The sequence below is a fragment of the Rutidosis leptorrhynchoides genome, chromosome 8, assembly GCF_046630445.1.
Source record: "Rutidosis leptorrhynchoides isolate AG116_Rl617_1_P2 chromosome 8, CSIRO_AGI_Rlap_v1, whole genome shotgun sequence".
In the NCBI taxonomy this organism is placed as follows: domain Eukaryota; kingdom Viridiplantae; phylum Streptophyta; class Magnoliopsida; order Asterales; family Asteraceae; genus Rutidosis; species Rutidosis leptorrhynchoides.
In genome coordinates this window covers 3750009-3761116 of record NC_092340.1, presented here as the reverse complement: position 1 = coordinate 3761116, position 11108 = coordinate 3750009, and the positions used below count along the sequence as shown (strand labels likewise).

Below are 11108 nucleotides of genomic sequence, written 5' to 3'. Positions count from 1 at the left end.
TATCTCATCACGCATTTAGAATTTAGAAATAACATCAACAGTTGATAACATGAATTTGTACATGATTGTTGATCCTAACTATTACATTATTATTGTTATATATGTACATTTTTCATATTCTTTTTTCCTTCCTGGAAAATTCAAAACTGATTTAATAGCACGAGCATGATCTTATGACAACCATGTCTTGAAAAAGGATGGTTGTCAAAAGAAGACACACATGTATGTATATATACATGTCTAAATTCTTATTCTCGTATAATAACAGGGAGGATTAGGATTGTACTCGATAGTTATTAAATGGTGGACAATAGTTATGAAATTCAAAGAATTTGTGTAGATTGAGTGTGTGACCAATATTCCTTTACAAGTTGTCCAAACAATGAATCGTCTCTTCTCATTAGCTTCATCGGTTCATCATACTCTGCAATTTTTCCTGTTACAAATTGAAAATTTTAACATTAGGACGTCTCAAACAGGTAGATGTGGCAATTTTTAACACATGTGCTTAAAATTAAATCCAACTGGGTTATGTGTCTGACGGGTCAACCCAAAAAAACATATCAACGGGTCAAGAGTTTCCCACTTCTGAAATTACTATTTTGCTTTTTCAAAAAAAAAAAAAAAAAAAAAGGTTCACTACTTTGAATAATATTATAATCATATTTGACATACTATATATATATATAAAGTTCAGCCTTTTAGGTCAGCCCGGCCCATTTTGACATGTACAAAAACAAGCAGAAGTGGGAACTTCAATTCACCTTCTTATTAACGGGTCAAGTTAACTCATGTTAAAGAATTAGAAAAAAAAAACAGTTTTGGTCAGCCAAATTCGTTTCAACTGTACAACAAATTGCCCAACTTTAAAATGATTTTCGGGAATAATGGAAAATGATTTAAAAACTGACCATCGCTCATGGTTAAGACCATGGTGCAATCCATCACAGTTGGTATCCGGTGAGCAACTGTGATGACGGTGCAATCAGCAAACTCGGATCGGATGGTTTCTTGTAACATTGTGTCTGTAGCATTATCGATTGATGCAGTTGCTTCATCAAGAACCAATATCTTGCTTCGCCTCAACAGTGCACGCCCTAAACAAAACAATTGGCGTTGCCCCATGCTCCAATTTGTTCCATCGTCTAATACTGCACTTGCAAAACTCAAATGTCACCATAATGCATAAAATTCATGTCAATAATATATTATATCCAATTCTTAACTAATCAGTATACATTAAAAATACATAATGCCCTTTATGTATCTGCATTACTAATATTCACTTTCCAAATGCATTACCTATTGAATCCAGCCCCCCTATTTTATCCTGAACGGCATCTCTAAGCTGACACTTCCCAAGAACCTTCAAAAGCAGAATTGGAACATAAATAAAAAGGAGTGAAGACCCATGAATGTTGTATTATTTGTGCACTAAAAAAAAAATAAGCATGGAATGAAGTATTATTTGTGCATCAAAGCATAAAATAATTAATTGACAGAAAGCTTGAAATTTACCTCCCATATTTGTTGGTCTGTATGTTGACATAAGGGATCCAAATTGTATCTAACAGTTCCATTGAAAAGTGTTGGATCTTGAGGTATAACCCCAAAACGTGACCTTAAATCGTGAAGTCCAAGTGTAGAAATATCTATCCCGTCAACAACAATTTTACCGCCAACAGGTTCCACCAAACGAAACAGAGCACCAATGAGTGTAGTCTTTCCACTACCAGTCCTCCCAACAATGCCAATCTTGTGCCCTCCTTGGAATGTACAACTCACCCCTTTCAGAACAAGAGGTGATTCTGGTCGGTACCTAATCTGTTGATTTTTATCACAATAAAATGTATTTGTTAATAATAAAGATGATGACTTTCTAGTGTTAGACGGCGAAAGCAACCTAAAGGTAAGATTTTTATTACCTGCAAATCTTGAATTTCAACTTTGCCCGAGTTGGGCCAATTAGAAGGAGGTCGATTTTCTTTAATCACCAGAGGAGCTTCACTTGGTAAATGCATGTACTGGAAGACCCTTTCAACTGAGATGATATAGTTTACCAATGTGCACTGGTTTTGAATCGACATAACAAGCGACATGTTTAAAGAAAGCCCATAAGATATTGCCATTCCAATAAAACCTGTAAAAAGTCAACCCAACACGACCCGTTTTCAGAGTTTTAAACAATGTCCAACACACTCTAGCATAATAATAAAGGAGTAAAACAGAAAACTGACCAGATGTGAAAGTTCCAGGTGGAAGCAAAACCATGCAGAGGGAGGATGCAGATAAAACAGTTGCACTGATCGTTTCTAACCGTTGGATCAACCAATTGTTTGCAGCAAAACTGTGCAAGTAAGGACTAGCATTTATGTCAACAACTTCAAAACTTTTGGCAAAGAATCGTTCTTCCTGTTGAAAAGCTCTTATTGTCATGGCTCCTGCCACAGATTCAGCAAAATGGTTTGCCACAAATGACTTGGTTGTCCCATTGATCCGCATCAACATCTTTGCAGACGAGAAGTAGTATCTCTGTTTATGGTATGGTATACTTCACATTCATCAAATTATCAAAAAAATAAAAATAGAACGGAATTATTAATGTGTTGTTTGTTTTTTAAGATGTTTTTGTCTGAAAATTTGCGGACCATGTATGTAGAAAAGATGTGGTCTAAAGGTATGTATGTTGAATAGTGAAATTGTTTGTTTTTGTCTGGAAAATAACTTAATGTTGTCTGCAACACTTAGCATATTTCTAAGTCTGCGAGTTTGCAAACAGAAACTGACATTATTTTATCTTATGTCTTCAAAGAAACAGTCTGCAGTAAAAATGTCTGCGGGAGCGCACACATAAGACTACAGACTAAAAAGAAACGACACCTAAGTATGCTTAAGAAGATGGATTACCTGTAACCGAAAAGCCACATAGATGAGTGGTATCGAGACAAACAAGACTTGCCAGGTAACAAATGCCAACACTCCCAAGGTCGTATAGAAATTTGAGGTGGCAGCAACAGCAAATAAGAAATTGAATGGAATATCAAGATCAATAATACTCAAATCAACCGACACCTATAACAACCAAAACAAATGTAAGCCGACAATCTCAAGAATGTTTTCAAAAGTATGACATTATTATTATATATATGGTTTCAGAAAAGAAAAGTGTACCCTGCTTAGCACCCTTCCCAAAGGGGTAGAATCGTAAAATGACATTGGTGCACGAAAAAGAGAAATTAAAAGCTGTGAAAATATGGATTTTGAAGATTGTAGCCCCAATGCAACTGTGAAGAGTGATCTAGCAAGCAAAAACAACATTGCTACAACTCCAATGATCAAATAAACGACTATCAATTTCAGAGTGGTGACATCAGCATTGTCCACATTTGCAGCCATCCATGAATTTTGACATACATTACATGCCACAAAAGCCACCTGCGACAGTACAGCTACAGAGAAGAGAAGATAACCTTTATTTTGATTTAAATATTGTTTGTAAGGTCTTAAACCCGTGTCTCCTTGTTCCCTTTCTTCTGTTTTGATTAATTGATTGTTTTGTTCTGAATTTTCAGATATCTTGTTTACATGAGTACTTTTTAAGTCTTTAACTGATGGTATTTGCTTTGTTGAAGATGTCACTTGTGCAAGCCTTTCAGAACCTGCAGTTTCTTTATGTGCGTTCACCAAGTCTTGAAATTCTTGACTTGACGACATTAGTTGATCGTAAGGCGCAGCTGCTATAATTTCCCCATCCGACATCAACTGTCAAACATATATAATAACGCATTAAAAATTACAAGAAAATGATACCCACTGACTGTTCATAGTTCATACCATGATACTGATGAACAGAGTATAATTGCCTCTTAACTAGATGATTCAGCACGGAATGCTGAACCGTTTAACATTCAGTGTGTTTGTTTGTGACCTATAATGACAACAAATGATGCTGTATGACAACAAAACAGGTGCTTTAAAACCTCCATTTTCTTTAATATCATCCTTAAATTATATCCAAAACGCTTACAAACAACTATATTATTTTATCTAATCTTGTAAAAGGTTAAAACGGTAATTTTACTTCATTGATAGTGTGTTCATTCAGAATGATTATTAAACAGGTTATTGTCATCCAGATATAAGATATTCATAGCATGCCTAGAGTAAAGTTAACTTACGAGAACAGAATCAAATGTAGGAAGAAAATCCACTTGGTGAGTTACAAGCAAAACTGTCTTGGTAGAAAGCGCTTCCATTACAAATTCCTACAAATTTACATACCAGTTATTATACATAAGAAAAAAAAAATGAATAAAAAGTATTTTTATTTTTTTTGAGAGTTAGTTTACATTAAATAAGCTTGAAGCCGTATGTGCATCCACAGCACTAAACGGGTCATCCAAAAGATAAATATCCGCATCCTGATATAAAGCACGAGCAAGTTGAATCCTTTGTTTCTGTCCACCACTCAGATTAACACCTCTTTCGCCTATCTCAGTTAGATCACCATATGTTAGCAGCTCAAGATCTTTCACCAAACAACACTTTTTGAGCGTTTGTTGGTATCTTTGATCATCCATATCAGACCCGAACAAAATATTATCCCGTATACTACCCGTTTGAATCCAAGCTGACTGAGAAACATACGCAATGCTCCCAAATACTTGAAGCTGTGTAATGCAGCCAAACATATCACATTAACTTTCAATAATAACAAACCAAAATATTAAAAAAAAAAAAAAAAAAAGTATATAAATACTTACAGATCCTTCGATAATTGGAACCTCTCCAAGAATTCCAGCTAAAAGTGTTGACTTTCCTGAACCGACCTCGCCACAAATAGCTATCTTTTCACCCAATCGAGCCTTTAGATTGATATTTCGAAGGGTTGACTTTACTAGATTCCCTTCCCATGAAAGACTTGCAGAATCAATCAAAATGTTATAATCCAAGGGCTCGTGGTTAACCTTTTGCCTCACATGACAACTCTCGAGCTCAGGTGCCTGGAGAAAAATCAAGATTCTTGAAAATGCTACTTTTGCTTGAATAATAATCCCAATAACATCAGGGATAGTTCTAATAGGATCTTGAACCAAACGTAAAGTTGCCACGAACGTGAAAACATTACTAGCATTTAACGGAATCCCAATAAAGTAACAAGCACCAAAAGTAGCAGTAGAAACCAAAAGTGGAGATGACCAAAAAAGAAAGCTATTATAAGCTCTACGAAGTTGAACAGCCGATAACCATTTATCCTCAACTGCCCTTAACTTTTCAATCACACTTTTAAAATGAATTTCCCATGCGTAAAGCTTCAAGACTTTCATATTCACAAGTGCTTCTGAAATCGCTTTAAGCCGTCCATCTTGTGCAACCATCAGCTTCGACTGGAACTTGTGTTGTAATTTAGCAAGTGGCGCGTTGCAAATAACTGTCAAGATTATGATTCCAAGAGATGCAAATGTTGCATAACTAACAGCTTGAAAAAGGATCGCGAGTGCTAAAATAAGTTGAAGAACAGTTGTCCAACTTTGATGTAACCAGTTAGGAAATTCGCCTATTCTATAAGCATCTACAGTGGCGTAGTTCATAATCTCGCCAGCCGAATGCGTAATCTTAGCAGCGTTAGATAAAGTTAACTGCTTTTTATATATTGCAGCAGTAAGTAACGATCTAACTCGTGTACCAATAACTCTACACCTAAAATCCCATTGTCGTTGTGACAACGATTCAATTATTTTAAAAATGAAAAGTGTGATAGCTAACAAGTACCCCTCGCCGTTAAAATTTTCATCACCCTCTGCGACCGTGATGAAAGCCTTAAGAAATAGTGGGCCCGCAGAGACTGTAATTATCTTCATGAATGCAAAGAATCCAGATATTAGAAGCTCTTTAAGATTACACATCACAATCGTCCATAAGATCGATGGATGTGGATTTTTCTGCCTATTTAACTGGTCCAAAAAAGCCCGATAACACGATTCTGCTCGATCTTCAATGCATAACTTGGGCATATCTTTTTCCTCAAGAGTTTTTTCACTACCTTTTTTCATTAACGGATTTAACCACCAAAACGACATTACATTCAGGAACCCAGCTTTAGCAAGAGGGGTAAGATTGTCATCTTTGATGCTGTCAATTTTACCATTTAGAGGGGTGTAAAGGTCTTTTTCATCAGTTTCTTCATAATTGTAACCTTTGTATGTGCATGACAACAACAGTCCTGCTCCTAGGAACGATGCAACATCCAAAGCTATCTTAACGGACACCTTTTTGTTATTAATCGAAGATACTAGAGATAAGATGCTAATGATCCCGGTAAACAAAAAGGTAACTATTGACAGAAGCCGAAAGGGCGTTTTTGGAAAATGATATCCCCATAGACTCACTGTTAGTGACACTGCTAACCATGTTAACCCATGAAACAATGAAACTAACCACTGATGTAAAGGAAGAAGGTTGCCATTTGTGCTTATGGTGGTCTTCAATGTCCAAAAGCCCAAACATGAGTACGTAGCACCAAGTAACCCGTTAAAGATTGCAGAAGCTAACTGCAGACCTGATTTCGTTTGAAACCGAGACGATCTTCCAGTTGATTTTAATGGAGACTTGTAAAACATGTTGAAGAGTAACATTGCGAGGAGCAATAAATCGAAACAAACGACTGAAAAATGATTCATACATGACGATGGATTCGTGATGAAGACCAAATCTGAACCACAATGTTTGTCACCGGTTCCCGAACAACCGCAAAATGAAGCCCATAGATCAGCCATTTCTACTTTTTATTACCCTCTTTGTCCTTGCAACACTGAAAATGCCAAATGAATAAAGATGCACATAAATCAACAAGCATGACTAGCAAACATAGACAACTCATAAGTTATCAACATCATAGCATAATTTAATTTTAATTAATTGTCATAATAATTATAATAAGCTTAAATTCACCATTGGTTAACATAGTTAACTTAATAAATAAGTGATTAATTAACATACCTTTTGATATTGGCAAAGGGGTAGCAAAGCAGAACCACAGATTAGCTACAGAAATATTCCCTGAAAACAAAACACCAAATCAAGCTTCTTATTTTAATCACTAAAATAATGTAATCAAATGGAAATTTGTTTTTATTAGTGGTTAAAACACACGTGTAACCTGATGAATAAAGGACAAATGATAAACGACATGATAGCGCCAAATATAATATAATAATAAATAATAAACATACCTTTAATAATTTATTAACTACATAACAAAAAAAAAAAAGGTTAATTAATTAATCAGATAAAATAGTAGTAAACAATAAGATTGACAGAAGGTGCGAGATCCAACAGTTAGTGATAATAAACTTATAATCGTAGAATGTAAATATCACACGATAAAACATTAATAGCATTGCAAATAAGTTCGATCGATTCAACAACACCAATATATCGATTTTGTTGATTCAGTACTAAATTTAAATACACATCTAATTTAAGTAATGATGAGACAAAAAGTGCATGCTTACGAATTTGATGTGCTGATGATAGTACTCGAAAATTTGTCTTCGTAGTGCTAATTACTAATTTACTAATGTTTAATAATAGGATCAGCAATAATAATAATTAAAAAAAATATTAAAATTGAGTTTCGTGAGTATGCAAAGAGAATATTTGCAATGCGTCCCCAGAACGCAGACGGAAGAACTCGAATATGTTAATGGCAGATGACTGATGATGTGTATGTATCATGTATGTATCAGTCTGTATATGTAATTCTGCATATTAGATATTTGGTTGATTACTTTGTTATTTTACACTACATGTCCCTATACTATTTTTTTTATGAGTATTGTCATTTACAATCAAGATTCAAATATATGCCCCCTCTACTTATTATGTGGATGTATTATAGGAAAATACATGTTTATGTATCAACACTGACTTAAATCTTATATGTCCGAAAAGGCGAAAATACATGTTAGTATGCAAATATAATTTTCCGCACAGACAGTTCTTTTCTTTTTGTTTAGGATTTTTTTACTACAACTCTTACGCTTGTCGTTAATACAATTAAAGTTAACTGTATATAACGGTTAGCTATTTGAGTAGTGACGATTACTTGTTCGTACAATTTCTTTGTTCGATATAACGAAAGCTTTAAGTGCCGTCATTAAAAAAATCATCCAGTTTAACACAATACCATTTTCTCGTTTTAAATTCAAGACATTTAATTTTCTAAATTAGGCCTAACAAAACATTATTATGTATTGTTAAAAAACACATAATGTAATTATAATTAATTTTTTTTAGTAAATTGGAAGGTTCTTTATTCACTCGAACTCAAAAAAATAAAAAACACATAACCTTTTTTTATTCACTCGAACTCACAATCTCAAAGTTAATGAGTCACCTTATACATGTAATTCAAAAGCTCTTTGATTCTTTAAAACATCCAGTCACATTAAGATTAGTTATTTAGTAATTAATGATAATATTATGGTTCATCTACGATTTTAGATAAAGGTTACTGAATAAATTTATCGATTGGTTTTTATGGCATATAATAATAATAATAATAATAATAATAATAATAATAATAATAATAATAATAATAATAATAATAATAATAATAATAATAATAATAATAATAATAATAATATTTGAGTAATATATTACATACATTACAACTATCTGTGTCTATCTTATGCCCTCATTTAATGCACTAATTATACTTAAACTAGATTCTCAATGGATCAATTTGTATCTCTCGTTGTAGACTTCATTAGACGGGTTGTGGGCTTGGATAGATTGTGTTTTTATTACGGGATCTCAACAAATTATCATAAGGGCGAGTGTTAGTTCGACTTTATTAAATATTTGGAGGCTTCAAAACAGCATAGTCTTCAATGATCAAAATTTCCGGAAGAATCGTGATTTCGATAGCATTATAGTTTCTAGTGTTAACTAGTTGTTTGCTATATTTCACAAGAGGAAGACAAATTAGTCGATGTGTTTGCAGTCGCCTTTATATTTTTTGTAATTCTTTTTTTTCTAGTTTCTCGCTAGTTTTTAATAAAATATTTGTAATTCGAGAAAAAAATATTAAAGTGTCAAAAACTAATGGTAGTAAAGTAGTGGAGTTGGAGGGAAAATAGGGGATATAATGGAGATTTAAATTGTAGAGGGATTAAAATGAATGATTATGAAAAGTATAAAAGAAAATAATAAGGGCACGGGAGAGGTGTTTTGTTTGGTTTGGAAGGCCAAGTTCGTCATGGCACACGTCTACTCAGAGTGTGGACAAAGCGGTAAGCTGTTGTCAAGTTATATATAGTTCAAAATTCACGTAAATTGAAATTTTACCAAAATAACATATAATCCGTACTACTTTACTAGTACCATTTTTTATTCACCAATATTCATGTGTTAAAACTTATATATAATACATTTACATTAAAATTCAATTACCTAAAACATAATCAAACTATTTAAATATTTTTAACTTTTGGACATAAAATGTAGTTGATCCAAATTCTCGATTTTCAAGAATATTTCATCTTAGTGTAGATTCTTCAAATGTGTATGACGATTAACCTATGATATCCCAATAAACGTGCAAACTCAGTTAGTGATATATAAAGAAAACTATATATATGAACATGAAGTTTTTCGCTTCAAGAAAGATTAAGACTTGGTTTTCGATATGTTCATGAATGGATTGAGACATATGGCTTATAAAAGTGTAAAGTTTTATTGTAGAAAGTACGAAACTGATTTGTATATTATCTTCTCGAATTGTTGGTGATCTTAGTGTGATCCAACGAATCATTTTAGTGAGTTGGATTTACTAGGTTGAAACTGTTAGTTATCTTTTCATTACTCTCGAACGAACTCGGGGAGTATGAAGTACACGTCCGTTAAAGGGTTAACGAGATAGCTAGAGTTGAGGAAACTAGTTTGCAAATTGAATGGTTGAATTGGACAAATGGAAACAGTGAAATATCAATGGGGGGTATCAATACAAGATGTGATGCTTCATGTGCATGTGAGAGGTGACGAGGCGAACTACTAGTGATGCACCGCATCACTAGTAGGATGCGTCGCATCCCTGCGGGTTCCCAGCAACATTTGCAACTTTTGAAATTTTAAGTTGCAACGGTTCACAAATGGTTGCTTTATGTACCTGGACGTTTTGTAATGATTTTTCATGTTTTATTAGGGTATAGTTGCACCCTTTACATATTGTCTATTACCAAAGGATGGGTCATTTTATTATGATCATTGTCAAATGTTGCCACACTTAGATTGTACCTTTTAGACTTGTATAAATATGAAGATTCATTTTGATACACTTTCAACATATAACATTGATGTGTGCGAGGTGTAGTACGAAATAGATTATATTTTACTACGAAATACTATTAAATACGATACAATTTTACACAAGTTATTTATTTATTTATTGAATGGGATATACCTAAACCTTGCTGCAACACTTATAAGCAGTGTACCTAATCGTAGTGTAGTTTTTAGTAAGTCCGATTTGTTTCACAGGGATACAGCTGAGTTTAACGCTATATTTTTAATCACTATATTTGTATATATATATATATATATATATATATATATATATATATATATATATATATATATATATATATATATATATATATATATATATATATATATAAGTAGTAGTATTATTATTATAAGAGGGGGGTTTTACCGTTGAGTGACCGGTTTGTCTATTTTAAAACTTAAGTCACAATTAAAACCTAATGTAAAATATTAAATATAAATACAACTTAATTTAAAGCGTAAAGTAAATGACGATAAATAAAAGTGCGATAAATAAAATTGCAGTAATTTAAAGTACGATAAATAAAATAACGGTGAATAAAAGTATGATGAAATATAAATTAAGAGAATTATGCTTATTTAAACTTCCGTAATCATGATGTTTGACGTGTTGATTTAATTTATTACCATGGGTTAATTGTCCTTTGTCCTGGATTATTCGATATGTCCATCTGGTTTTTGTCCATAATAGTCCATCGGTCATAAATATAAAGTGCGAGTGTCCTCGTCAAAATACCCTTATACCCGAAGTCAAATATTTC

The 11108-nt window shown here is 33.1% G+C and overlaps 1 protein-coding gene across 1 annotated transcript; it reads right to left on the bottom strand.

The window, feature by feature from the left end:
• Positions 1-7713, bottom strand: LOC139864834 (ABC transporter C family member 10). The gene is made up of 13 exons (XM_071853404.1): positions 7515-7713; positions 7000-7059; positions 4764-6811; positions 4350-4670; positions 4179-4265; positions 3172-3762; positions 2908-3072; positions 2238-2532; positions 1926-2140; positions 1519-1824; positions 1303-1366; positions 912-1151; positions 1-436 (listed from the first exon to the last, which is right to left on the bottom strand). The coding sequence occupies exons 3-13, from the start codon at positions 6774-6776 to the stop codon at positions 324-326; spliced, it is 4410 nt and encodes a 1469-aa protein (XP_071709505.1). The 5' UTR covers positions 6777-6811; positions 7000-7059; positions 7515-7713; the 3' UTR covers positions 1-323.
• Between the last annotated feature and the right edge of the window lie 3395 nt (positions 7714-11108).

Excerpts from the sequence above, each read along its gene's own strand:
- LOC139864834 (XM_071853404.1), bottom strand. The coding sequence starts at position 6,776 with ATGGCTGATCTATGGGCTTCATTTTGCGGTTGTTCGGGAACCGGTGAC. Across the intron at positions 3,073-3,171 it reads TGGGAAGGGTGCTAAGCAGG|GTGTCGGTTGATTTGAGTAT; the intron begins GTACACTTTTCT and ends TGGTTGTTATAG. Across the intron at positions 2,141-2,237 it reads ACCTGGAACTTTCACATCTG|GTTTTATTGGAATGGCAATA; the intron begins GTCAGTTTTCTG and ends GACTTTTTACAG.